The 27522-nt window shown below is 43.9% G+C and overlaps 1 protein-coding gene across 1 annotated transcript in view; it reads left to right on the forward strand.

Moving 5' to 3' along the window:
- The window catches only part of ATP8A2 (ATPase phospholipid transporting 8A2), a 691321-nt gene that overhangs the window by 229771 nt on the left and 434028 nt on the right, over positions 1-27522 (forward strand). The window contains exons 26-28 of the mRNA XM_075592224.1: positions 1176-1191; positions 2623-2644; positions 17578-17610. Of these exons, the coding sequence (XP_075448339.1) occupies positions 1176-1191; positions 2623-2644; positions 17578-17610 (71 nt within the window). The remainder of the gene's footprint in view (positions 1-1175; positions 1192-2622; positions 2645-17577; positions 17611-27522) is intronic.

The raw sequence follows: 27522 nt of genomic DNA on the forward strand, positions 1-27522 counted from the left end.
GGGGGGAGGAGTCTATTCCCTGATCTAATTGGTGAGTATTTATACAGTCTACAATTGAAAAGTCCCGCCTCCTATGACGTATGTGGGCGGGATCTATGTCCGTGATCCTACGGATACATAGTGAAAGGTAGTCTCCCAGTTGTAGTAGATTACATGATTGCGTCTGAAGTAATGAGATGGCCTTATGATACTGATCATGTGATTGTCCCAATGGCAATAGGTAAAGGTTAAGGTAAGTATCAATGAATATGTTATTTCGTATCTTTCTCCTTAATAAAGATAAAAAAACTTATAGGTAAGAACTAAAATGTGTCTTATTGTGTGTATCAATTCTTCAAAGCTGAGAAAAAAATATAAAAAAATATATATACACCTTTATTGATGTGGAAATGAAAGTAAGTGATCACTAAGGGAACTATTATATGGGTGAATCTAGGAATCTAATATAATGTATGTGCTAGGTGACTAAAAACTAAAATCAATAGTAAGATTAAACAAAATAAAATAAAATTATTGAGTGTAGGAATGGTGAAATAATAAAGAGATCTGCCCATAACGGTCAATACAGATCAGTTATAGTAGCCATATACCTGGATCCCCATAATACTGTTAGTGATAATAGCTCAAAATAAACCTTCTTATCTGATGTAATAATGATACTTCGTAAATCTTGGCTAAAATTGGTAATAGCTATAATGTAGGAATGATAGAACTATAAGGAGATCTGACCCTACTGGTCAATACAGATCAATTGTGATTTATAACTGTATACCTGGATCCCCATATTAGTGATGGTACTCCTATCCGACACTACTGTGTATATACAGAAGTATCAAAACAATTAGTACAGGTGCAGAGGAGCTGAATGAGGTCTGTCCCTAAAGATTACGGCAGATAAGATATATACCTGGATCCCCAATATAGGTAATCCCTGATAATGTGATAATGTGAACAGAAATATTTTGGGAGAGAGTCATATTCATCTAAATACATTCTTTTAGAGTGCCTACCTTTACAAAAAGGAGGAGTAAATAAATCCTTCGTTGAGTCCCAGGGGGGAGAGGGTTTGTAGTTGGTATATCCAACGACATTCTTTCTGTAGCAGTTTTTTATCCCAATCCCCCCTCTGGGATCTCTAGGGATGTACTCAATGCCACAAAAGCGTATAACCTTAGGATCTCCTTTGATATTGTATAATGTGCCTTGCCACTGGAGTGTCTGTGGCATTTCGTACATTTCCAATATGTTCCAAGACTCTTGTTTTTAATGGTCTATGGGTTTTTCCTATATACATCAGGCCACAATCACGTCATCAAATAGATGGTACCACATGTCAAGCAATTAATACAATCTTTAATTTTGAAAGTGGCAGTATAGGCCGAATTAGAAAACTGTTTAGTTGTGGGCATAAAATTACAGGCTTTGCATCTTCCACATGAATAGGATCTTTGTGGTTTATTGCCTAGCCATGTTCTTTGAGGAGTTGGCTGAAAGTGACTGTGCACTAATCTATCCTTGATGTTGGTATTACGTCTACTGCCAGTGGTAGGTGTATCCTTCAGAATCTTACACAGGTCGGTGTCTTCTAATAAAATGTGCCAGTGTTTCTGCAGGACATTCCTTATACTCTGCCACTGGTTATTGTAGGTAGAGATGAACCTAAAAGTTTCGTCATTAGGTTCCCTGATTTTATTCACCAAAAGACTCGATCTAGGTGATGACAATGCCCTGTAGTATGCTCTTTTGATGAGTTTGTTACTATAACCTCTCAATCTAAATCTTTGTGACATATCCTTTGATTGTTGAACAAATTCTGACGTGGAGGAGCAGTTCCGGCGCAACCTTAAAAATTGTCCGATTGGTATGTTGTCAGTTACAGTATGTGTTTTGGATGGTGGCTGCTTGCCATCAGTAGTGTATTAGTAGCTGTTGGTTTTCTATAGATACTGGTTTCGAGACATCCTTCAACTGATTTGGATATACCGATATCCAAAAATTTAATTTTTTGTTTATCCATTTGGATTGTCAATTTCAAATTGTGTGAATTGTGGTTCAAGTTATTAATGAACTCTAAGAGCAGCTCTTCTGTACCTTTCCAGACCAGTAATATGTCGTCGATATACCTGACCCATAACTCTATTGATTCAGTATATTTTTCTTGAGTCTCTATGAAGACCACCGTCTCCTCCCACCAGCCGAGATATAGATTGGCGTAGGTGGGAGCGCAGGTGGTCCCCATAGGAGTACCCTGTACTTGTTGATACAGAGTACTGTGAAAGAAAAAGAAATTATGGGTCAAGACATAGTCCAGTAATTTGAGGACTAGTTCGTTATGAGGTACACAGTCGGTACTTCTTGCTCTCAAAAAATGTGCTACTGCATCAATTCCACATTGGTGTGGGATGCTGGAGTATAGCCCCTCCACGTCCAAGACGCGACGTGGGCTCTATAAAGATGGCGGCGACACTGGCACCCGATGACCCATACCGGGGCCTGTAACTGGGGAAGCAGGGGGTCCCTGATCCACAAATCAATGTGGTTCAGCTCAGGGGACCCCCTGCTCCCGTACACTATTATTAAAAATACATTAATGCTGCCATAGTAGATAGCCGCAAAGGTAAGAAATGGTTGTTTATTGATATGGGTGTTTTATTCATAGTGTAGATGTGCAGAGGGTCTCCGGAGCTGAACCGCTTTGGTTTTAGGTCCGGGGACCCCCTGCTTCCCGAGATACAGGCCTCTTTATGGAGTGCCGGTATCCCTCTGCTTTGTTTACATTCCGCGGTCACGTGATCGGGACATTTAAATGCAGAGGGATACCGGCACCTCATAAAGGGGCCTGTATCTCGGGAAGCAGGGGGTCCCCGGACCTTAAACCAATGCGGTTCAGCTCGGGAGACCCCCTGCACATCTACACTATGAGTAAAAATTGTTTTGATATATTTTTAGTCTTGCCGATGTTTGCGCAGAGAGAGTGGCGGATCTCTCTCTGCTGCAAACACATATCGGCAAGGGACGGCGTATCGCCAGGTTATCGGGAGACAGACTGTCTCGCCACCGGCTACTCGGCGTTTTGCTTTCACATTGTTTCGCCAGGGATTCGGCCCTTCCTGAATACTGCAAGGGCAAATCGCCAAAATCATGCCGATATTGAGCCCCTGTCGAGAGCACTTTTTCGGTGCTTACTGCATGAGGCCCTTAGTCTCTGCGAGGCAGACTTTCCTAGCTTCAAAATGAAGCTGGTTGCTCTGCTGAAAAACCCGCCCTAGCTTCATCGACACAAGTCACTGGATGGTCTGGTTCTCTGCCTCGGCCATCTCCTTACATACACCGCTAAGCTATCTTTAGTATGGAGGTAGGTAGGAGGAACGGCCAATCTGGGCATGGGAACCCCGTCTCTTGGCTGACATCAGAGGAGGGTTGTGCCAAGCCGGCCCAGAAAGTCTCATGGGCAGGACATATGAATTGACCAATGGGCAATGCACCAACATTCTGCCGCTTCCCCCAGTCAACCCATTGCCACCTACTGGGCATGCTCCACTAAGTCTGGCAGACCAGAGGATCCTCCCAGCAGGGGGTCTCTGTTCTCCAGACTCAGTACTCTGCTTTGCCCCGTCCACTTAGCACCCCGCCAGCTCTCAACCTCCCGTCTCCTCTTTGAACTACGGACTCTATGTAGATTTGCTGGCACCTTAAGCAGATACCCTCGCTGACTGCATAGAGCAGGCCTGCACAACATACGGCCCGCGGGCCGCATGCGGCCTGCCTGGCCTCTTTGTTCGGCCCGCGATGGCATCCGGCCGGGCGCCAGTTAATTAATTAAATAAATTTAAAAAAAAAGTTTAAATAAATAAATAAAAAATGGCGGCGATTCATCTCCCCTCCTACACCCCCCTCTCCTCCACCCCCCCTCCCCTCCTCCACCCCTCCCCGCCCCCGGGGTTTGCGGTGTGCGGGGGCAGCAGCAGCATGAGGCAGCCGTGAGTATTTTTTTTTCAATAGCAGGATGCCGGGGGGCGGGGCTTAGTACCGGGGAGAGAGGATGTGCTGATCTAAAAGGTGGGGGGTGTGTGTATAAAACGGGCTGGTGGGGGGTGGGTGTGAGAAACGGGCTGGTGGGGGTGTGTGTATAAAACGGGCTGGTGGGGGGTGGGTGTGAAAAACGGGCTGGTGGGGGGTGGGTGTGAAAAACGGGCTGGTGGGGGGTGGGTGTGAAAAACGGGCTGGTGGGGGGTGGGTGTGAAAAACGGGCTGGTGGAGTGGGTGTGAAAAACGGGCTGGTGGGGGGTGGGTGTGAAAAACGGGCTGGTGGGGGGTGGGTCTGAAAAACGGGCTGGTGGGGGGTAGGCTGCTGATGTGAGGGGGGGTGGGCTGCTGACATGTGAGGGGGGGTGGGCTGCTGACATGTGAGGGGGGGTGGGTTGCTGACATGTGAGGGGGGTGGGCTGTTGACATGTGAGGGGGGTGGGCTGCTGACATGTGAGGGGGGGTGGGCTGCTGACATGTGAGGGGGGGTGGGCTGCTGACGTGAGGGGGGGTGGGCTGCTGACATGTGAGGGGGGTGGGCTGCTGACATGTGAGGGGGGTGGGCTGCTGACATGTGAGGGGGGGTGGGCTGCTGACATGTGAGGGGGGGCTGCTAACATGTGAGGGGGGGCTGCTAACATGTGAGGGGGGGTTGCTAACATGTGAGGGGGGGTTGCTAACATGTGAGGGGGGCTGCTAACATGTGAGGAGGGGGCTGCTAACATGTGAGGTGCAGGGGGGGAAGTGATGTGAGGTGCAGGGGGGAGAGAGTGATGTGAGTTGCAGGGGGGGGAGAGTGTCATATTGAGGGGAGGGGGAAAGAGTGTCATATTGAGGAGAGGGGGAAAGAGTGTCATATTGAGGAGAGGGAGAGAGAGAGTGTCATATTGAGGAGAGAGAGTGTGTCATATTGAGGGGAGGGGGAGAGTGTGTCATTGAGTGGAGGGGGAGAGTGTGTCATATTGAGGGGAGGGGGAGAGTGTGTCATATTGAGGGGAGGGGGAGAGAGTGTCATATTGAGGGGAGGGGGAGAGAGTGTCATATTGAGAGGAGGGGGAGAGAGTTTCATATTGAGAGGAGGGGGAGAGAGTGTCATTTAGAGGGGGGGGGGTGTCATATTGAGGGGAGGGAGAGAGAGTCATATTGAGGGGAGGGGGAGAGTGTGTCATTTAGGGGAGGGGGAGAGCGTGTCATTTAGGGGAGGGGGAGAGTGTCATATTGAGGGGAGGGAGAGAGTGTCATATTGAGGGGAGAGAGAGAGAGTGTCATATTGAGGGGAGGGAGAGAGTGTCATATTGAGGGGAGAGAGAGAGAGTGTCATATTGAGGGGAGGGAGAGAGTGTCATATTGAGGGGAGGGGGAGAGTGTGTCATATTGAGGGGAGGGGGAGAGTGTGTCATATTGAGGGGAGGGGGAGAGTGTGTCATTGAGGGGAGGGGGAGAGTGTGTCATTGAGGGGAGGAGGAGAGTGTGTCATTGAGGGGAGGGGGAGAGTGTGTCATATTGAGGGGAGGGGGAGAGAGTGTCATATTGAGGGGAGTGGGAGAGAGTGTCATATTGAGGGGAGGGGGAAAGAGTGTCATATTGAGAGGAGGGGAGAGAGTGTCATTTAGAGAAGTGGGAGAGTGTCATATTGAGGGGAGGAGAGAGTCATATTGAGGGGAGATAAAGAGAGTCATATTGAGGGGGGGAGAGCATGTCATTTAGGGGAGGGGGAGAGCGTCATATTGAGGGGAGGGAGAGAGTGTCATATTGAGGGGAGAGAGAGTGTCATATTGAGGGGAGGGGGAGAGAGAGTGTCATATTGAGGGAGGGAGAGAGTGTCATATTGAGGGGAGGGAGAGAGAGTGTCATTTTGAGGGGAGGGCGAGAGAGTGTCATATTGAGGGGAGGGGGAGAGTGTCATATTGAGGGGAGGGGGAGAGTGTGTCATATTGAGGGGAGGGGGAGAGTGTGTCATTTAGGGGAGGGGGAGAGCATGTCATTTAGGGGAGGGGGAGAGTCATATTGAGGGGAGGGAGAGAGTGTCATATTGAGGGGAGCGAGAGAGAGTGTCATATTGAGGGGAGGGGGAGAGAGAGAGAGTGTCATATTGAGGGGAGGGGGAGAGAGAGTGTCATATTGAGGGGAGGGAGAGAGAGTGTCAGATTGAGGGGAGGGGGAGAGAGTGTCATATTGAGGGGAGGGGGAGAGTGTCATATTGAGGGGAGGGGGAGAGTGTGTCATATTGAGGGGAGGGGGAGAGTGTGTCATATTGAGGGGAGGGGAGAGTCATATTGAGAGGAGGGGGAGAGGGTGTGATTTAGGGGAGGGGGAGAGAGTGTTATATTGAGGGAAGAGAGACATGGGGGGATGCTGACTTGTGGGGGGGGGATGCTGACATGGGATGCTGATTTGGGGGGGGGGCTGCTGACATGGAATGGGCTGGGGGGACGTGGAGGGGTTGTGTGTTTGATGTGGAGGGGGGTATTGTGTGGGTGAGGGGGAGAGATGGGGGTATGAGAGATAGATGGGGAGTATCGTAAAGGTTGATAGTGAGGGGTTCTGGGGGAGATATGAGGATGATGATGATGATGAGAGGTGCTGGAGGAGAGATGATGATGATGATGATGATGATGATGATGATGATTTAACCCGTGCGGCCCAAATTTTTTTTCCTTGGAGCAGTTCGGCCCTTCTCACTTTACGAGTTGGGCAGGCCTGGCATAGAGTCTTATAATAAATGTATAAAGCACATAAAACATATTTTAATACACGGGGGACCTTGGGGAGACTAATGACTGTAAGGGATATAGGACTTAGATATCGGGGTTTGAAAACCAGGAGTCTGGGCAGCACTGGGTAGCCCCGGTGTAATTCCACTCGCGTACCGGCAAATCATGCCTACTCGCAAGGTAGAATTAAGGTACTACCGGTAGCGCCGGTCCCCCAACCTGCAAACAAAATAATTGCATTCTTTCCCAAATATCCACCTACAACTTACACACAGCAAGTTTCATGAGTCTGGGGTAAAGGGAACATGGAAAGTGGAAAAGTAGGGGTCACTTTAACTTTTCATGCAAAGATACCTGGCCCCTGGCTTATAGTGCTAGATAGCTGCCAGGGACCCACAGGAGCCAAGGGCAACCAGAGCGCTTAACTTTTATTATATAGCATGGTTACCCTTGCCATCACAGAGAGCATGTAGAAATAAGACAGGGACCAGGATTGGGAGATATATCCCCAGAAGCAAGGAGGAGAAGCATTGTATCGCCCTATTTGTGCCCCTGGCTTTACTGTTGCCTTTAGCTTTTCCCCTCAGATCTACTTCACTCACCCTCTGCTCCACTCCTTTGAGTCCCTCTGAAACCACCCTTCTTTCTTGAGTCTTGGCCCCCACTCCACAGTGGCTACTTGTCTCTCCCTTTGTCATCTTGTCTTTCTACATTAATGCTCCTTGTCTCCCCACCCTCAACCCATGTGTGCCTTTTCCGGGCTCCTTCTTTCCTCCCCATGTTTGTCCCTTTTGAGCTTCCTGTAGTGTCTTGCTTTTGAGTCCCTAGTGACGCCTCTCTGCTTTACTCCCTTTTGTTGGCTTGTTTGTAGAAATTTGTCATTTTATCAATAAAAGCTACAATTTTCAATATGGCACGGCATGGTTTTGTGTTAAGGAGAACAGACCTCTTTGAACCGCTTCTCTGACAAAGATTTACAGCACATGCCTTTTCCTGCAGCAAAAATGGATAAAAGAGCTAATTTTACAGAGTTATTTTCTTAGATTTGGTTTTGCTTGTTTCAAGAATTTGCATAAGTTAACCATTTTAACAGTGAGTTTTTAATTAGGTAAATCCCCTCTGGTGCTGGATAGGAAGTAGAAAGTTAACTGTGTATAACCATAATTCCAATGTAAGTAATTAGCACAGCCTGTAGTTGTATTGGATTTAATTGCTTACAATGTGTATGTTTTGTTAAGGTTTTGGGACATTGTCATTGGTCTGAAAAACAATGTTTGATCTTTAAAACCGAAAACCCAGCTGTGGTTTTTTTTTTTACCCTCCCCCCCTTTTTTTTTTAAAGGATGGAAATTAGAGGGTCCCTTGAGCTGACACATGCTCCAGGGGTACCCTGGTTCCCAAGACACTTATGGATAAGGTACAGCAAGGGAAACAATATAACAGACTACATTTTCCACATGATCAGTTGTGTCATCCTATCGACCCCCATGACGTAGGGGATTTAAATACCAGGAGGTAACGCCCAAAATACAAGGGGGGGGGAGGGGTGTAAGAGAGCAAAAGGTATGGATTGCTGCTTTAAGCAGTCAGTGTCAATTTTAGAGTTTGCAACAAGAATGCAGCAACAACAATGCATTGCTATGAAGTGGAACACCATGTAGAATAGCAGTGCAGGGGCAGGGCCCATAGTGTTTGTTTAAAAAACATTTTTTTACTTTTTTTAAATGTTATATATGTAGCCAGGTCCCCGGCCGGGCTTCCCTCGGCTCCGCCTTACCTCCCGTAGCTGCGGGGGTAGTTGCGGGCTGTAAGGGAGGCGAGTGCATCGCCGGACGTCCTCAGCAATACAGTGGCCATCTTGCTACTCCTTGCGCAGTGCAGGTTTGGGTTGCGGCAGCCATCTTGGCACACCTTGCACATGCGTAGAGCAGTTCCACAGCGGCTGTCATTACAGAAGTACTCCGCAGGGGAACTACAATCTGCTAGACACATGGGCTGCAGCAGCCAATCGCGTGGCCGGAATCCCCTGCGATCAGATTGATACATTTGGCGCGCTCAGAGGGACCACGCCAGTCAGAGCCATGACAGGGAAGGGGTTTGTAGGTTCTGAGTGTCAGTGGCACTCAGATTAGGCCAGAGTACACCCTTAGGTCCCAGATAGGCCCTATTCAAGTGAGCTTGTGGTTGCTTCAGGGAAGGCCCTAAATAGGGACGCTTCCCCATTTATTGAGTAGTGTCAGGGACACAGAGGAAGACGCCACGCGGTGATTGCGGCCTGTGGTCTGGGACCAGACCACCGACGTACGGAGACTCTTTAAGATGGGACCCTCCTACCGGAGACCACCCAACACAGAGGCGGACGCCATCGCGGACCGTGACGTCGCTGGATCAGCGGATCCACATCACTAAGTCAGTCGCACCGAGTACTGGAGTACTCGGCAGGTACCTCACAAAGTGCACCAAAAACTTGTGGAGTAGCGCTACTCCCTATACTCTTGGGTGGGCCCGGACATTGGGGAAAAGGACATCAGGGTATTGGTGCCTAGCACCTAATGTACTTTGGGGACACTCATTGGTGGTACAGAGTTGGGGTTCTTATGCTGTGTGGTACAGGGCGTCCTGCTTGACCGTCTCCTGCTACCCCCACCAGTATCCCGGCATCATCCGGCACTCAGTTCAGCTTTCAACGACTTTAGCTTCCGGATCTACGTGGCGATCCCCAAATGACTTTATACTGGTATCGAGCAGCAGCCATTGGCAGTTACTGCACATTTACAGCTATCACCAGCAGTAGGCTACGGCCCTGCTGTCTGGGCTGCACGCGCGTCTGCAACGCAGGTGGCGCATGCAGCCGAGTCCCCCGGTCTGCAGTGAGCTGCAGGGGGAAAGACAGGGGGGGCGCGTGACGGGGGAGTGACGGGGGCGCAGCCGTGACGTCACCCGGCAGGTTCTCTGTCAGTGATTGAACTGCCGGGGGACATGGCCTAGCGCTCCGTTGCTACTCCTGATCTCAATTTTCTTGAGAGCAAGGAGTTTCTGTCGGTTCAGTGCAGCGCCCCCCCCCCCCCCCATCGCAGCGGGCCGGCCCCATTGTGTTGTGGGGCTGCTTTTGTCCGCCACAGCGGACGCTGCAGTAGCGGGGACCTGGCCATACCTTTCTACGCTCACTGCACCTTAGTATACAACTTTGGGTAATTTTTATATTTAGCCCTGCTCTGTGACACTTAATATACCACTTTATAGTCTGAGGTTTCAGTTACTGGTAACGTTACTGCCTAGGATTAGGTTCTCCATGGATCTCATTATTATATTAGCCGTGTGTAGTGCTTGCTGACGGTGGGCTTTAAAGGATTCAATGCAAGCTATCTGTACCACTTTAGCCATACCACTATGATGGTATTCAGAGATAATATGGTTATTCATGTGTAATATAGTCTTTTTGGCTACCTATATTGGTTCTAGGGCTTATATCATTATATATTCATACTATTGATATGTTTATGCCCTCCTGTTTTACTACATGATCTGCCCTGTCCATTCTGGGAGTTAAACTGTTGCAGTTTAGGCTATTACTCTCTGTACTAGATGTATATTCTGCATTGAACACTGTTGAAGTTCGATTAAGGTTTTGGACTTGTATACCTTCTCGGAGCTTACATGTATTAACATACTTTCCTGCACAACTCACTTTAGGCCGCGCTTATAGTGTCAGCGACGCGACGTCGCCCGAAAACAAATACATTGCCGCCGCCGCCACGTGCGCTTATAGTAAGCGCGACGGCGACAATGCGATGGAGCGACGGCGCGAAAACTGGTAGCCGGCAAAATTTGATTTTTCAAGGGCTGTCACCTCAGGTGACGGCCCTTGAACCAATCAAATGGCTGGAAACCCGCGCCGCCACCGCCCGGCGAAATATAACTTTCGCCAGTGGCGACGGCGACGGGTGACGTCACCTTTAGTGTCGCCATGGACGGCACTATAGGCGTGGCCTTAGGCTAATCAATCCTTAGCCACACAGTTACACTCTGTGTTTGGGAGAGACATTCATTTTTGTTCTCCCCCCCAGTATTGGGATAGTTGTGTATTTTTTGCCCACTATTGGAGTCTCCTTGACCTATTATAGGCAGGATATGGAGACGGTCCATTAAATGTTTTTTAGTTTTTTATCCTACTTTGTCTGTCTTGTCCTTTTCAGTTGTTTGTTCAATAAATACATATATAATCTTTTGTACTGTACCTACCTCAGAGTGCCCTATTTTGGAGTCTCTGTAAGTCCTGTTCTGTGGGGCTTACAACTTTCTCTTTTTTTCAACTTTCAATTTTTATTTGTGGAAAGCAGATATACAGAAACTCACCTCCCATAGGCGTACATTACAATCAAACCACATTTTTGTGTTGAACAGCTGTCGACATTAACAGCACTAGAATAACCACATACAGGGAAACAAGACAAGACATACTCGACTCACAAGACTGGGGGGGGGTACACATGTGGTGGGGGGGGAGCGGGGGTGGGGTGATCTGGCGTAGCACTGGAGGAGGGCCACGGCGATCCTGAATGACTGGTGATTCACTCTCGTGAGCTTGTTGTTCAGCGTAACTGTTGGGTGGCACTGACTAGTGTGTCCCTATGTCTGTGTCTAGTCCGTCTCATCCAAGGAGAAGGCATTGTTACACTTATGTACTTTCTCCAGGGAGCACCACCTGTATTACACAGGGTTAATGAACTATTTGGTAGTAGTGCTTTTTCAGTTCTCTTGTTCCTCAACACTCTATTTTATCATTTGTACTCGGCGGGTACTGGATGTTGCAGCATCTCATATAGTTCTGGAGTCATTTTCTATATTTATTCTCTATATGTTTTCTTCCTGGTATATTGTTTTTATCAGCAGTGGTATGTTCATATACTTATTTTTTTTTAATATATATATTTACCTGCTTTATCTCGGCATGTGAGGGGTTAAAGGCACCTTGGTGCCCATAGTCCCCACAATCTGTAAGCATTCTTGAAGAAGCGGGGTAGACTTGCAAAAAGCAGGGAGCCTCGCAGCTTAAGTGTCATCCGACGAGCGTCCCGTTGGCATGACGTTGTCTGGCTGTGACTATACCAGTGAGAAGCCAGTGTAAAACGGTGAGGAAGAATCAGTGGTTTGACCAGGGAGCCACAATAAGCGGAAGGTGTCATGATAATATCATGAGATAGTGGGTGTTTTAATCAATCTATCTCAGGGGTTAATGTGGTTGTTGGTGGAGGAAATGGTCTATACTGCATCTTCCGTCACTTTCGCTGCTGTTTAACATTATTGCTATATACTGTAGCTGGGCGGGTATTTAGGCTCAGAGCCACGGCTACAGGGAACAATGAGTCACCTGTAGGTGACTAGTAGCTGCATTCCCCCACAGCCGGGGTTTTCGGTGGTATTCTGATTAATTCTGATATAGCCATCAGCATAAATTTAGGGTGCATTATTGCAAATGGGATGAGTTGCTAATAATTATGCAGTGTGGCTGGATTGGTTACACTTTTAATGCACTGGTATCCATTAGTAGTGTTATGTGAGGGTAATGATTAAAACGGTTACCTCCCTGAATAGAGTTTTTGTTGGACTCCGAGAGGGAAGATTATTGAATGTACTATTGGGAACCAGTGTGTGGGGTACAATGAAATACTGGTGAAAATACTCCACCAGATGTACAAAATAATATAAAACTCTATTGCTTTTAACTGCTGGATTTTTTGCTTAGCTCCCACTGTTACTGTTAAAAGAGCTGTAAATAAATGTCTAATGTCTGAAACCAAGAATGGGATGATACTGATTGTTGTGCTGTATTTTGCCTCCTGCGAACAATACTGTTCCCTCACTATTATTAGATACATATTGAAAACATATGTAGGTGCAGTAAAAACATGAATAGTTATTAGATGGATAAATCACCTCCATCCTGTAACATTTTGTACATATTTTTTTCTTTTGTTCAGTTGATGAGTAGCATATGTTTGCACACTAGTAATATAACTAGTAAGATGCCATTTACTTGTTTTAAATGACCTCTTGTCCAAACTGTAACTCTTTTAACTTTAAGTGGGGCTATGTGTCAAGTTTCCTTCCTGCAAAACTGGTGCAGTTTTAGGACGGAGTGCCGGATTACCTACCAGGCACGTGCCTAAGGGCCCCAAGGTTAGGGGACCCTCGTAGGTTGCAGTGGGACAGTGCTGCGGCACCCCAGATCCCCATACAGCAGCCCAGCTGTCACCGTCTGCCATATTCTTCCTTCCTCCGGTCGGCACCGGGATTCAACATCCGCCCGGACGGAGAAGGGAGCTACAGAGTCCCTGGACCTCAAAGGTAAGGTGTGTGTGCACGTGGACAGAGCTGCAGTGTCCCCGGACCTAACCCAAGGTAAGGTGTGTGTAAGTGAGAGGGTGTCTCTTATCTTCTCTGTAGCAGCCTTCGTCCTACAGCATTGTGGTGTAATGGTGAGCCGACATCAAATGGTGCTGCGATATCACATCATCATGCAAAGTCAAGACGACGCAAAATCATGATGCCACAATGGTGGAGGAGGGCTGCCTTGAGGAAAGCCACCCAAAGTCATTGTGACCCCACAGGGTCTTAATCCGCCACTGCTAGAACAAAATAGCAATAAATGCATAGTCAAAATCTCTTTTAAAACTTCAGTGCCTCTTAAAGGTGTAATGCCTACTTTTTTTTGTCTTTGTATGAATCAGGGGGGCTCCGGTACTGAACCGCATTCATTTCAGCTCCTGAGACCCCCTGTTTCCTGAGATACATACCTCTATAGGTTATCCGGACAACCTCTCTGTCTACATGAAAGATATGGAAGTTTAAATGCCCGCAATGAGTGCCAATAAGAAGCCGCGATGGTTTCTATTGGCCAGCTTTAAACCTGTAAAATAGGCAAGAATCAGGGTGTCACTGAAGCTAAAATGAATGTGGTTCAACTACGGAGACCCCCTGCTTCATACCTATTAAAAAAATATTGGAATGCTTCTTTAAGGATAGTGGTTCTTTTTAGTTCTTAACCAGAGTTTACCCAGAGCAAGAATGTACTAATCGTAAAACATTTCCCTAGTTCTGAAAATATAGGACTGTAACAGGGACTTAACCCTGTCTAAATTAGGCTGCAATAGAAAGCCTCTAGTAGTCTAAAGAATCCAGCAGGGAGCTGGACAACTAGACAATCAACAAGTTCCACCTGGTTAATCAGGAAAAGGTAAAAACCTCCTGTTCCAGAGACTCTCTTGAGCACACAGGCATGACTGTGGGCTGATATCAAGACACTAGGGGACCAGACCTCTTTTCCTGGACACAGAGCACCCAGAAACCTGCCAGAGGCTGGTGCTTTAGACTTTGGGGTGGTAGGTTTGTAAGGGGCTTTTCCCCCAGCCTTGCAGATAGGGACTGGGAAGTGAGTTAGCTCTTACATAGGGATAGTGTTTGTTTCTTTATATATGTGTGTATATTGCCTTAAACTGTTTTTTAAAGTGTCTGGCTGAAAAGCCATGGTTAATTTTCCCCCAAGTCGGTCTCCCTGACTGTACCTCTTCACGTCTCTTACAAGGACCATATTTACTACACTGTGTTACTCCATTAGACACCTTCCAGCATGGCTTAATAAATATGGCTCGTTAAGGCTCATTTAAGTGAATGAGCTGTAAGGCAGGGGTGCGCACACTGGGGGGCGTGAGATTTTCCAGGGGAGGGCGTGGTGGTTACAGAGGCCCTGCACTTCCCCGAAGGCAATTAAATTAAATGCCGGGGACTGCTCAAGGCCTCTATAACTTCCCTTACCTTGGCTTCCAGCGGCGTGTCGCCATGGCAACAGATGATGCCGTGGGTCACGTGATGTTGCATTGCCATGCTGGAGCCTAGGTAAGGAGGGGCGCAGCATGCAGAGGAGCACAGGGAGAAAAGTTTGTGCACCCCTGCTGTAAGGTGTTTTCTGGCACAAAAGGTGCCTTTTGTCTATTCACTTAAAGAAGCAAAACTTAATTTTTTTTATTGTTATTATTGGATGTGAAGCAGGGGGTCTCATAAGCTGAACCACATACATTTCAGCTCTGGGGACTTCCTACATCTCAAGATACTTACCTATGTAAGTTATGCCAGTAACAACTCCGCAGGTTTTCAAGATCCCTGTCATGCAGGCCAATAGGAAGTCGCAAGGGATGACGTCACAGCTTCCTCTTGGCCCACGTGACGCAGAACATTTAAGCCATCATTTTGATAGTCCCACACAGTGCAGCCGACGCTGCTACCTACCCCCTACAGGAGGTACGTATCTCTGGAAGCAGGGGGTCCCCGAAGCTGATATTAATTCAGTTTAGCTCCGGAGAACCCAGTACTCCCACCTATAACTATAACAAATTAAATGGGGTTGTAAGGCATCTTCCAACACAGAAGTGTCCTAGGAAGAGGGGACCATGACAGTTGTCTAGGACCTATTGTAGGAAGCATATCCCCAAACTGAGGTTGGCTTGACCCCCTTTCCTGCTCAACCAATTGTCCCTTGCATCCCTACCCCTACTTAACAACTCACCTTTACCGAGGCCCTGGCAGGCCTGGGCATTAGTTAGGTAGTAAATGGAATCCCGGGCAATAAGCACCGCACTGGCTTCCCCCTTACTTATTAGTTAACTATCATGACATTACCAGGGGTCCTTTGAATTTGGGAAAGGAGAACAATTCTTTAAAAGGAAAAGCAATGACCATTTTGTTTTGCACAGTACGCTAGTTTTTCACCACGATATACAGATGCAAGGAGCTTCATTGTTCCCTCTTGTGGGATAAATTGTAATATTCTGCACCAGCATTGCTATTAAATTCTAGGAAAACTGATATTCTGAGTTAAACCAGCATATGTTGTTTTAATTAGGGAAAACAATGTCAAGTGTTACCGTACATCTGTACATCATTTTTGCACAAAAGAACATTTTTAAACATAATTACCCTAAATAAGTTTGCCTTATCCAAAAATCCTTGGACTGAAACTAAAGTTACAATTTGGGTGTTGTTTGTCAAAGTCTTTATACAAAAAAAGCTAGGTGAATAGTTGTAAACAAACATCAAAATGTATCAAAGTACAATATCCTATTGGTTTCACTGGGATTTGTTTTTGCCTAATCTTGTTCTGTTCTTTCCCACAAAGTCTTTTGACAGATTGCTCCTCTGTATTGCATGTCTCTGTATAGTGAAATAGTAAAAATAATTCACAAATTAAGGAACAGGATAATAAAACTGTAGCATTAATCACAGGTAGAGGATTAAATTGTCTACGTCTGTAGAAGAACAGTTGTCATAGGAAAATATGTCTTCCCTTATTCCTACCATGTATATGAATCCTGGACTGTAATTAGAAAAACCCTAGGCAATAAGAGCGGCTCCGAAAAAAAGAGGGGATGATGTCTTATTTTAAATAAAGGGAAACTAGTGAAGATGGGGGATGGGGTGGGGGGGACAACATAGTACAGTATGTAAAGGCTGCAGCAGAACAGCGCTGCTCATTTGAGCATTCTGAATACAGTATTTGTATTGTATAAGGTGTTCTGGATTTAAAGTAGCTATTCCCCTATGTGCAATAAGAACCATCTTTAGCCTTTAAATTAAAAATAACATAGCTTTATTTTAAATACTTACAATGAGTATGTGAGCATTGCACCCTAATTTTGTCTGGAAAGTGGGAAATGCACCCACTTCTTTAGTACACCCAGGCTGTGCTAAAAAATAAAACACTGTAATGCAGCAAGCATACAGTAGCTTATAGGGCTCCATGTTAAAATGGACAAAAAGCAAAAGATGACACACTGAGTGCTCATTTTGCATGCCATTACCCAGAATCCCTGGCTGTAGTGGAACCTGTTTGAGATGTGAATTTGCTCACAAGTGATATTTGTATTTGCTTAGCACACCCTGATATTTGGATTGCTGCTTGGTGGATTACGGCCTTCTTTTATTTTGTGACCTGCCCAATCACCACTACAAAGACTCCTAACCCTATGGGTGTCCCAAGACGTAGCCACCACGTCATGGGTTCTGGCACTCCATGGGGACGCATGATGTAATGGCTACCGTACGCCCGATGTCTTCCTGTTTTCTAGTGGAGGTTGCGTTTCTGTAGTAAGGGACGGCAAGATTACGGGATCGCTCTGGAGAGCCTCCAGTACCCAAAGGTTAATGACACAGAACTCAGGAAGGATGTGTGCTTTGGATGGCTGGAAGCAGTACTATGTGCTCATCAATGTGACTAAAAATGAGTGCTGTTTATTTTAAGACTTGTTTAACATTAAAATGAAACATAGTTATTCTGTGTGTTTCCCATTTAAAGACAACTTCAATAGTTTTACACTGCACACTATAGGACATCAAACAGGAATAGAGATGGGCAAAACAGTCGGAATCCGTTCCCGCGGACATTTGGTACTGGTTTTACCAAAATTCAATCTGCACACCGAAATCCGAAGTTGGCTAGGGCACTAAAAAACAAACAAACCGGATAGCTCGGAATCGGATCACCTCCAGACGGATTCGGTGGAATCCCGCATTGGCTTTTGTCCTTATTCCGAGTCTGAGAAATCTGGAATTTATAGAGAGAGACCTATTTTACTAGAGAAAAACAAGTTCTATACATATGCGCTAAACCAGCTGCTGTATAGTATCATTGTCACAGCATAGTTTTTGAGCTACTCTGCTCACATTTGTATCACCTTCCACCTGGCTTCCACTTCCTGGTTGTCATTGCCAGTTCAATGTTTCTTGTGCACAAAAAGGAGCACACCTGAGATATGTTAATACCTGTATTAGACACAGATGTGAGCACTAGAGCTCAAAAGTGTAGTATGCTGTGACAGTGGTGCTATCCGCAAGGAAATGGAAGCAGGCACTGTACAGCGGTGTGCATGTACTTCAATATATGACAGTGGTGCTATCCAGCAGCTGGTTTAGCTCACACTACTAGAGCTGCTGCCCAGAATAGCACAGAATTGTGAGTTCTGAGGCTGTTGGGCCTTACACCAGTACCCCTACTCCTTATTCCTCACAAGGTGTCTTGAATGTCACCTCAATATAGTTTTTATGGCATTCCTTTTAGAATGTGTGGGGTGTGAGTGATTTAAATATAGTTTGCATATTTCATTAACATATGTCCCAGGTACCTCAGGTGTTTTACTTTGAGAACAGGAGTCTCTCCCTATGTTATTTGAAGGGAGATTTGAGGGGGTGGATATAAAACATGACAATTAAAATAGATTTCTCTTGCACTCTATCTAAAAGCAATATTTGAGAGAGTTACAATCTGTTGGACTTCACAAAATCTATCAGCCGGATTTTCAGTGATAGAAAAAAATTAATGAATCTCCTTTTTTTTTTTTAGACTTGTCAGTGCAATTCCACAGCTACTGTAAATAAAATGGGCAATTCATGACAGAATCTGAATCCGGGGGAAATTTTGCCCATCTCTATACAGAAATAATACGGAGCTTTCCTTAAGCTTATGCCCCAGTATTCAGAAACATTGCAGGAACTCTTACATTTCTCTGGTGGCAGAGATGTCCAAATTCGATTCACCATGTTTCACTCAAACTTTCAAAAAAGTTCAACAATTTACTGAAAAATTCAATAAACCTTTTGAGCTAAAAAAAAAAAGTCAAAGGGAAATTAGAAAATTCTAACAACATTTTTTAATTTCTCCAGAGAAGTATATACAGTACTCTGACGTAAGGGCTGGGGTAACAGACAAATCATCATTTTTGCATATTCAAATTGGCTCTTATCAAAATGTGAAATTAGGTTATTTCCTAAGTACTGTATATCAGATGTGTTAACAGGTATTCCACCAAGTGCTGTATATATCAGTGTATTGGAAGATATCTTTCTTTCTTTAAAAAATAAAATAATCTACAGAAATGGCACATTTTGCCAGGTATCTTCCGCCTAAACTCGCACATCTCCACTTAGTGGCATATGTATCAAGCATTGCAAACGAAAGCATTGCTGCAGAACCAGCGCAATATATGTCGTTTGGGCTGTGGGTCACTTAGCATCAATGTGTCAAGGTGATTTGCTCCACTTGCGTCAGTGAACATTTTTGAGCGTGGTTATTAGAGAAGGAGATAATTAGTGCAATAATTTACAATGTATCAAATGTTACACCAAACAAGACTAGCAAGCTGTATACTTCATTGGCAAATCAAAATAGGTGCTTGGGTTTCTAAAGCAGATTGCACCATCTTGATATAGACCCCCTCCATATCTACGCTACAGTCTATACTGCTATCCCAGTTGTCCAATGGAAGTGTACGGGTGATGAATCAAAGCCAGTCAGCAGCAAAACTGGGGAAAAAAAGTATTTAGAGCTTGTACAGTAGCCCCCTCCTGCATGATTTAAACATGTTCAATTCTCTGAAGTAACTCTTTCAATATGTATGCAAAGAAAACTATAAAGGAAATAAGATTGGCAGGGTTTCCTAATGTAAGCTTCCAAAATAAATGGTTAATGTTTCCCTAACGACAATACCAGCATCTGGACAGAAAAAAAAAAGTTTCCAGAAATGGTCTAAAATGTCTTTCCCGGGAATGAGATCTCTCTAGTGCTGCTATTAAAGTAAGATGCTGTTTGTATAATATCAATCAGGTGGGGTTCTTTTTGTGTCCGTTTTGTGCAACGTATTTGATTTTGTTGAGACAAGTAAAACACATCCGCTGTAGATTTATAGTATATGCACAACAGCTGCTGCTGTTTTTGTAATAATTTTGCCCTCACATTTAAAGGATTTGTAATACAAAATCTCACATTACAATTTGTCAGATGACATTAAGATGCCTTTGAAAATATGTGTTTTGGATCAAATCACTTGCTCGTGTAACATTTCTCATCGGTGTTCCTTGAGCTACTTTTAGAGCAGGATTCCTACTGTACAGTACATACTCAGCAACTTTAAGAGAAACTGTGTATACAGGGCAGGTTTTTATTTTTTTAGTAAATAAAACAATGCAATTTGAACCACTCACATAGCACAGCTGGAAAATAAGACACATTGACACATGATAACAAATTGCGGCTTTCACTAAAACCAAGTGCAGGCAATAGTTCTGCAGAACACTACATGAGGGACTTGAGACATTATGATTTTATCTTGCCAAAGCTTGTAAAGTACTCATGCACTTATCTAAATAAAATAATTTCAAATAAGCATGCCACCTAGCCAAGAATAATGGCACTACAAAAAGGCCAAAATGCTATGCAAATGCACTTTTATACTAGAAGACCCATGAAGCTCTCTTAAATTAGGGCATCTAACGTGGCGTTACTTAAATAGGTAATGGACTTCAGCTTCCCTGAGTTTAAGAGCGATCCACAAAGCAAAATAGGTCCGCTAGGGCCCTCATTTGCATATGGCTAACGCGGTAATAAAAATCTCTGTGCTCGCTGCCAGTAAGGCTGCCTCACGCAACCCATATTCAAAGGAAGATGCCAGGTATAGATTGCAATTCAATCTATACCTGGCTTCTGCCTTCCCAATAATAAAAAATAATTAACCCCTTGGAAGCCATAGTGTCCATAAGGGCGTGCTTTCATGGTAAGTAAGGTAGCCAAGGGGTTAATAGCAAATGTTAGCTACCCTATTACACATGGTACAACCGCTATGGCACACAAGGGGTTAATCACATTCTTTAATCAACCGGGCAGTCTAACTCCCTTCCTGTGGCAGCTACCCCCCATAACCCACCCCTCTTTTACCCCACACCCCCCAGCAAATCTATAACCCCATCCCATTAGCCCCACTAGCCAAAGGTGAACCATTGCTAAGGTAATATAGGAAGCCAACGTGGCCTATTTCAGAACTATGGACAATGCCCAAAATAATTTTGTGACTAGGTGCTTGAAGCGCCTAACGGCAGGTATAGCCATTACCTAAACTAACCCAGTGTTAAGACCCGTGTTAACTTTAACGGCCTGCTCTAGATATGTGTTAAGGGGGTTCATCAAAACACAGAAAAGCCCAATGCTACATCCAATGTGACAAAATATATAGTAAATATTATATAGTTAAATACTTCAATAATAATATTATCATGAGTAGGGGTCATTTAGTTAAACCCTTTGGCCAAGCCTGCAAGCCGTGTCAAGGCATAACCAAATTTGTAGGTCCAAACACTAAACTGTGAAACTTCTCTTTTACCTCTGTTGGAGGGAGAATGGCTGCAGTGAGTCTGTCCATACAGACAAATGAAAAACCTTCCCTACTTTAAAAAGTGGGGAGGGGTGAGCTTATACACACACATACGCGCACAAGCGCACACACACGCACACACACATACGCACACAGTGGTGGGTTCTGGGGTTAGAGCTTGCTGGGGTTGTGTTTGTTAGGATGCGGTCCCAGTCATGTCTGTGACACGCGCGCCCGGGGGTGGGGGCGCGTGCACAGCGCTAACCGCGATCTGCGGTCTCCAGGAGAGAGGGAAGCTTGTGACGGGAGGGGGCATGGTTCGGGATTTGCGGGGGCGTGGCCATTACAGTACGTCACGGGGCTGGTTCGCCCTCATTGCGTGAACCGCCGGTGGGGGCGTGGCCACGCCTCCGTCGCAAGGTTTAAACTCAATTTCATTGAATTTAAAAAATCTTGCAGCACGGCGCGGCTGCACCTTCAGCGTGAAGGTGCGTACTGGGCCCTTCCCCATTGAGGGGCGGTGGTTACACGCACAGTGCACGCCGCGCCGTGCGCACAGGCAGTTACTGGGACCGCAGCCTTAAGGTGGTTCATACCTCATTTGCATATCATTAACACCAGTGATGATTAAATTTAGCAGCAGACTATATTAGCTTTAGACAGCACTTCACGTATCGTTAGTGAGCTTTGAAGATACCCATTAGTACTTAAGGAGACAAACAAAGGTTAAGGTCTCCTAATGTCAAACAGAGCTCTGTAGATCTGCCACTTAGTTATTATTAACTGCATAGTCTCCAACACCATTCTGTAAATTGTATGCTCTTTGGGACAGGGAGTGAACTTTCACATAGTACATTCACCTCTTTAGCAATTGGTCTTATGTCAATTGTGTCCCATGCTTTAAAGTTTTGTGGGAAGAATCAGAATGCTATAATAATGCTATGGACAAAAATAATTTTGTAATAAAAAAAAAAAACGAACAAGTAATTTTATGGCTAACTGAGGTTAAAAGAAAAGTGTGCAAGCAGTTAGGACCACTCAAGTTCCTTCAGGTGGGTTTGAATCGCAGCCGATATAGTAATGTGTATATATATTTTTATGGCACAATACAACAATAAACTAAACATGCATATGTAAAGTGGTGTCATGGAAATGGATAGTGTCACACAGTAATGCAAAAGGGAAATTCTGGGGGAGTTATAGAGTTAGAGTGGAGGTGAGCAAGGTCTGAGTGTTTAGTGCAGGGAGTCTCTCTGTGCTGTGCTCAGAGTCTGTGTATTAGGCGTTATAAGCTCCGGAATGTAGATAGAGGGAATACATACAACATATCAGTGAATTTGTATGTACAGGGCCTCATTTTTGCAAGGGTTTATACAGTATTATCATATTTTTCTGTCTCTGTGTTTTGAAGTTATTCCATATCAAGTGGAATTTTTATTTAACGAACCTTGTGCAGTAGAAGGGTTCTGTCACATTTTTACTCACAAGAACTTATTTTGTGTCTGGTTTTAGCCACTACCAGCTTCACATCGCATAGCTGGTAACCAACCCTCACACTGATGAGACACAAAAGGTTGACCCATCTGCGCTTCTCAGCCTTTTGGCTAAGATCAAGTGTAGTGTCTATCCTGCCTGTGACAGGAGTAGGATGGACAGTGGCACACATTTGGTCGGCTGGCCTGGTCCAGAGGTGGGATGAACCCAAGGTTTCTTGGGTCCTTGCACCCCGGCTGGAGAAGTCCCGGGGGGGGGGGATTCTTAGTAGCGTACCGTCTGTGTGAAGCTCACAGTGGCAAGGTTATGCCCTAACGCAGTGACACACTGGTACATCGAACCATTCCCAGTATTGGACCCTTGATGCTAAGTATTTACCTTCCTCATTCCCGTCGTTCCTGGGCCTTCTGGCTAAGGGGGCTCAAGCACGACCCAAGCACTACAGCTAGTCACCGTCCCTCTTCGGAGGGAAAACGACAAAGACTTGGACTTTCTTGCAGGCCTGATGGAGGACGGCTTCAAAGAGCCCTAGGAGCTTCCTAGCCATCAGGCTGAAAATCTGTGGGAGGAGTAACAGGACTTGTTCGACTTTGGGAGGACAGTCTCAAGGAGAAGCACCCAAGCCGCTAAAGTGGGTTGAGTTTAAGGGGGAGGAAAACAAACAAAAAAAAACCTGTCTGTGAGTAGGTTTACTAGCTTTGCACTTATTTAATCCAGGCTGTGTTGAAAAAGCTGTGTAATGCGGCATGCACAAGCTTATAGGGGTAGATGTTAAAATTGACAAAAAGTAAAGAGTGACACATAGAGTGCTCATTTGTATGTAATTACCCAGAATCCCTGACTGCAATGAAGCATTGTATGTTAATACTGTAGCGAAGCGGAAAGGTAGGGTTGCAGACCTGTGTGAGACATGAATGTGCTCACAAATGGTATTTGTATTTGAAGTTATATATAAAAAAAATTGTCAAAAGCAGAAAACTACTGAATATCACAATTAACTATATAACTAGGACAATAAATAAATTGACTTTGCACTGAGAAAGTAGCACTAATGCTTTAAACGGTGAATAAAAAATAATTCTGTAGAATGTGAAACAAACGACAACTCTTCTAGTCTGAGCAAGGACTCATTTCATATCTGGTAAATAACTTGGTTGGATTTCTGGAAGGATTAGTAACTATCAATGTTGTTGATGAATTACCTTAACATGTGACATCCTCTCTGAACCCAATGAAGTCTTTGGCACCAGCATATGTAATTTTTCTCAATTTCCATATGGACTATATCCCATCATCGCCATCACGGTACAATGACAAAACAAGTATGAGTTGAGCATTTATTATATCTGCACTGTGGAGGCAAAACAGTCAAGAAAAAAAGGAAGTAGCTAAGCAGTCATAACCGCGTGCTTGAAAGTGGATGACCCATATTTGACATTCAGCATTTTTGGTTTTGGGTAAGTTACACTATGGACCATATTTACTAAGTAGTGCTACTAAATAAGACACCTTTTGGTACCTCTTAGTAGAATTGGCACTATAGGAACTATGGTCTCCCTGCCTTACAACTCTCCCATATAGTGCATCAAATGTGCGCATTGTTTTCTCTCTATAAATAAATAAATATATACATGCAACTAAATAGATGATAAATCCTTAATTGTTAAGAATTTCATTTACATACATTACAATACTTGGATACATAAATTGAAGATGAATATAATCTTCAGGTGGTACTTATTCTTGTCATCTGTTTTCCAAAGCTGCTCCAAGAACAAATTGCAGGTACATTATTTGGGTCACTACAGATCCAAAATGTTCCTCTCATGTGCTAGTGAAACCTTAGAAGGGATATATTTGTAAATTGATTAAGAACTTCTGCCGTACACCAATTCTAAAAATACCTACAAAAGAAAGAGCTGAGCATTATAGTCTAGAAACCGCTATGTAAACTGAAAGATCTACTATTTCTTATTCGAAGTCTAGCTTCCTCCCTAGTCTTTAACAAAATCCTTTCTAATAGCAAGTTAAATTAAGAGATTCATAAAAACAATTACAGTGCACTTTAATCAGTGCATGCTTGTTAGGAAAATAATGCGTACGTTGAAACAGATGTGTCTAATTAATACTGTAATACTATCTTACCAGGAAGGGATTAAGGCCCACATCTACTAAACAGTGCTAAGCCTTAACATTCCACAAGCCCATTCACTTGAAGAGGCAGAAACATGCACTGAGGATTAGCACATAACCTTAATTTTACCTCACTAATGTAGCAGCAGACCTCTATTTTGAAATCTGCATTTTTCCTCTAAACCTCTTATTTTACAACTAAACCTGTATGAGGGTTATTGGATGCACCGTCTTTCTCTATGAATTCTACAAAAAGCAATGTAAAACTGTCCATATTTTAAATGGCTTTTATACAGTTTGTGGTAATTAATTGTATTTGTATTTATAACATTTATATAGCACCCTTATCCTTATCTTAGCTTTTATAAATGTTTATTACATAAGACATATTAAATGTACTCTGATTACAAAAATGAAAGTTTATATGTAATAATTATATAAAATAAAACTGCACACTTAGGTCTAGATCCTCAGAAGTCCATTACATTTTTAACGCTACGTTACTGCCATTTAACGTATTGACACCGGTAACGTACAGTATGTCAAGAAAAGTTCATTTGCATTACGATGGCCTCGTATCGATATGTTTTAACGGACGTCTGGCTTACTCATATGCAAATCATATGCTAATAAGCTGTTAACCTACATCGCATATCTGCAAACTTCCATAAATGTTAGTGCATGGAAATAACGTTACGATATTAAGTCACACAGCAAAACCTGCCATTACTCGCATTCAGACCATGATTATCATAACAGTATAGGACTTAATCCTTTCGTTACAAAAATGTACATGTCTCAAACTATACTATGGTTTTTAGGGATTAAACTGAATGTACTGTAGGATGTTTGTCTGGCCTAATATGGTATATAAACTTTACTGTATTAAGTATGGGTGCCCAATAATGTTTATCCATATAAAGAACTGGGATACAAACGAATCCCTGTTATAAGCACCCTTGGTGAATCTATACAATAATAATTAATAATTAACGTTTAATAATGTACAATTAAAATAAATGAAGGAAAGATACTATAAATAGCGAAAAAAGTTTAAAAAAATTAACGTTATCATATTACAGCAATAATTGCTTTCGCTTTAGGGAACACAAACACACATACGAGTAACGCGTCTTTAATGCATGCGTTAATTGGAACACACATTCAAGTTTTGCCAACACTAGAGATGGGCGAATCTGCCCAAATCCTTTTCGTTGATGTTACCACCAAAATCTGTTTCACTGTGTAAAATTAGGGGGTTAATGAAGCGTCATATGACGCGAAACGCGTAGAGGGGAAGTCATCACGTAGCCACGTGACGCCGTGATGATGGACGTCCTGAAGCTACCATTATCCCCCAGTCTCCATGAGGAAGTGAACTCCAACCATATCCACAGCTTTTAACATCTTGCAGTGAGAAACGGATTGGATTCCAACTTGATTCTGTACTGTGGATTGTGGGACTTTATCATCTGTTCCTTATGGCAGCTTCCTAATGGATGTGTGGATGATTGGATCTGCATGATCCTATTTTATTATGCAAGTGTTATTTAGTCTTTTTTATAATTTTTATTGAATTGAGACTTGTGTTTTTCTCTTTTTGCGCCCTTTCTTGTTTTATATAGTGTGCCTAGAAGCAATTCCTCTAGTATTCTACTAAATAGCTACATTTATTGTATATTACATGTACCATACAGTGCTATTGTTCGATAGCTTATTGTATTTTTGTATCTGTGTCTCAGTATCCTTTTATGAAAGTGGAAACTTATGTACACAATATATAGAAAATGTTATAGGACGTGTTAAACACATTACTTCATACGCACATTACAAACGTTTAACATTAAAATATAAAACGTACAGTATGCACACACAGCACGTTCCATCACATATGGGGGGAGGAGATTGACATTGATGCTGAAGTTGAATGAATATGTCCCAAGATAGACTGGCAATTTTCAGAAGAATGTGCCACGGATTAACCTCTCTCCGCATGTCAGATTTGGTAAAAATCCATTAAGATGGATTTCAGTTTGCCTCTTTTCAATATACTGTACATCAAATGCAATGTGCAAAAGATACGATTTTGATGCTTACATGTAGTAAAGATTTTATGAAAGTTTGGAAAAGAAATGAAACCCTGCTGCAAGGCTCAATTAAATATGATCCTTTTACTAAACTACAGTATGCTGAGTCGCTGGACCAAACACAATACAACTTGCATTTAGTGCCAAAGAGTTGCCCTTAGCAGTAGTTTAGAGGTGACCAGCTAAAGTTCTCCAGTGTTCGACTGACCCACTTATTGAGCCACCTGTGCTAAAGCAGGGATATCCTTATATTCTGACCCGTTGGTTGCCCTTGAGGACTGGAGTTGGCCCCTCCTGCAGTACTTCATAAACTAGCAGGTATACAATGTTTCATATTGTTGTAGTACCAATTTACAGTAGAGAATAAGCATACCAGTAGGAAGTTGCACTCAAAGGGGTCTCACGGGGAGTACAAGTTCACATCATCCTTTGTTGGGGAAGCACAGGATATAGTGGGGTGCACAATGTTTTGGGGTGAGTGTCTCCCTTCGTCAGGTGCTGGATGATGTGAACTTTCACTCGGTTTCTGACCTTTCTGAGTGCAACTTGCTGCTGGTATCATTTTGCTCAGCCAGTTTAGCAATTAGTCAGCACCTACACTATTGTACTATGTTGCCTGTTTTGTGGGGGTGTCGTTCCACATCCACTATATTGCTGTTATTTACAGTAGCATTATGGCATTGCAATAAATAACTTGTACTAGTTGATGCATCCAAGTGAATAGAATTAATAGCATGAATTAGAAAATGTCACGTTAAGTAATATTATTGGTGTGCAAAGAAATTCAAAGTTCTAAAGGGGAGAACCATGGATCAGTGTTGATATAAGTTAACATTCCTTTTTGTGATAAAAGTTATAGTTTGTAATGTAATGAAT

Source organism: Ascaphus truei, chromosome 3 (assembly GCF_040206685.1).
Source record: "Ascaphus truei isolate aAscTru1 chromosome 3, aAscTru1.hap1, whole genome shotgun sequence".
Classification (NCBI taxonomy): Eukaryota; Metazoa; Chordata; class Amphibia; order Anura; family Ascaphidae; genus Ascaphus; species Ascaphus truei.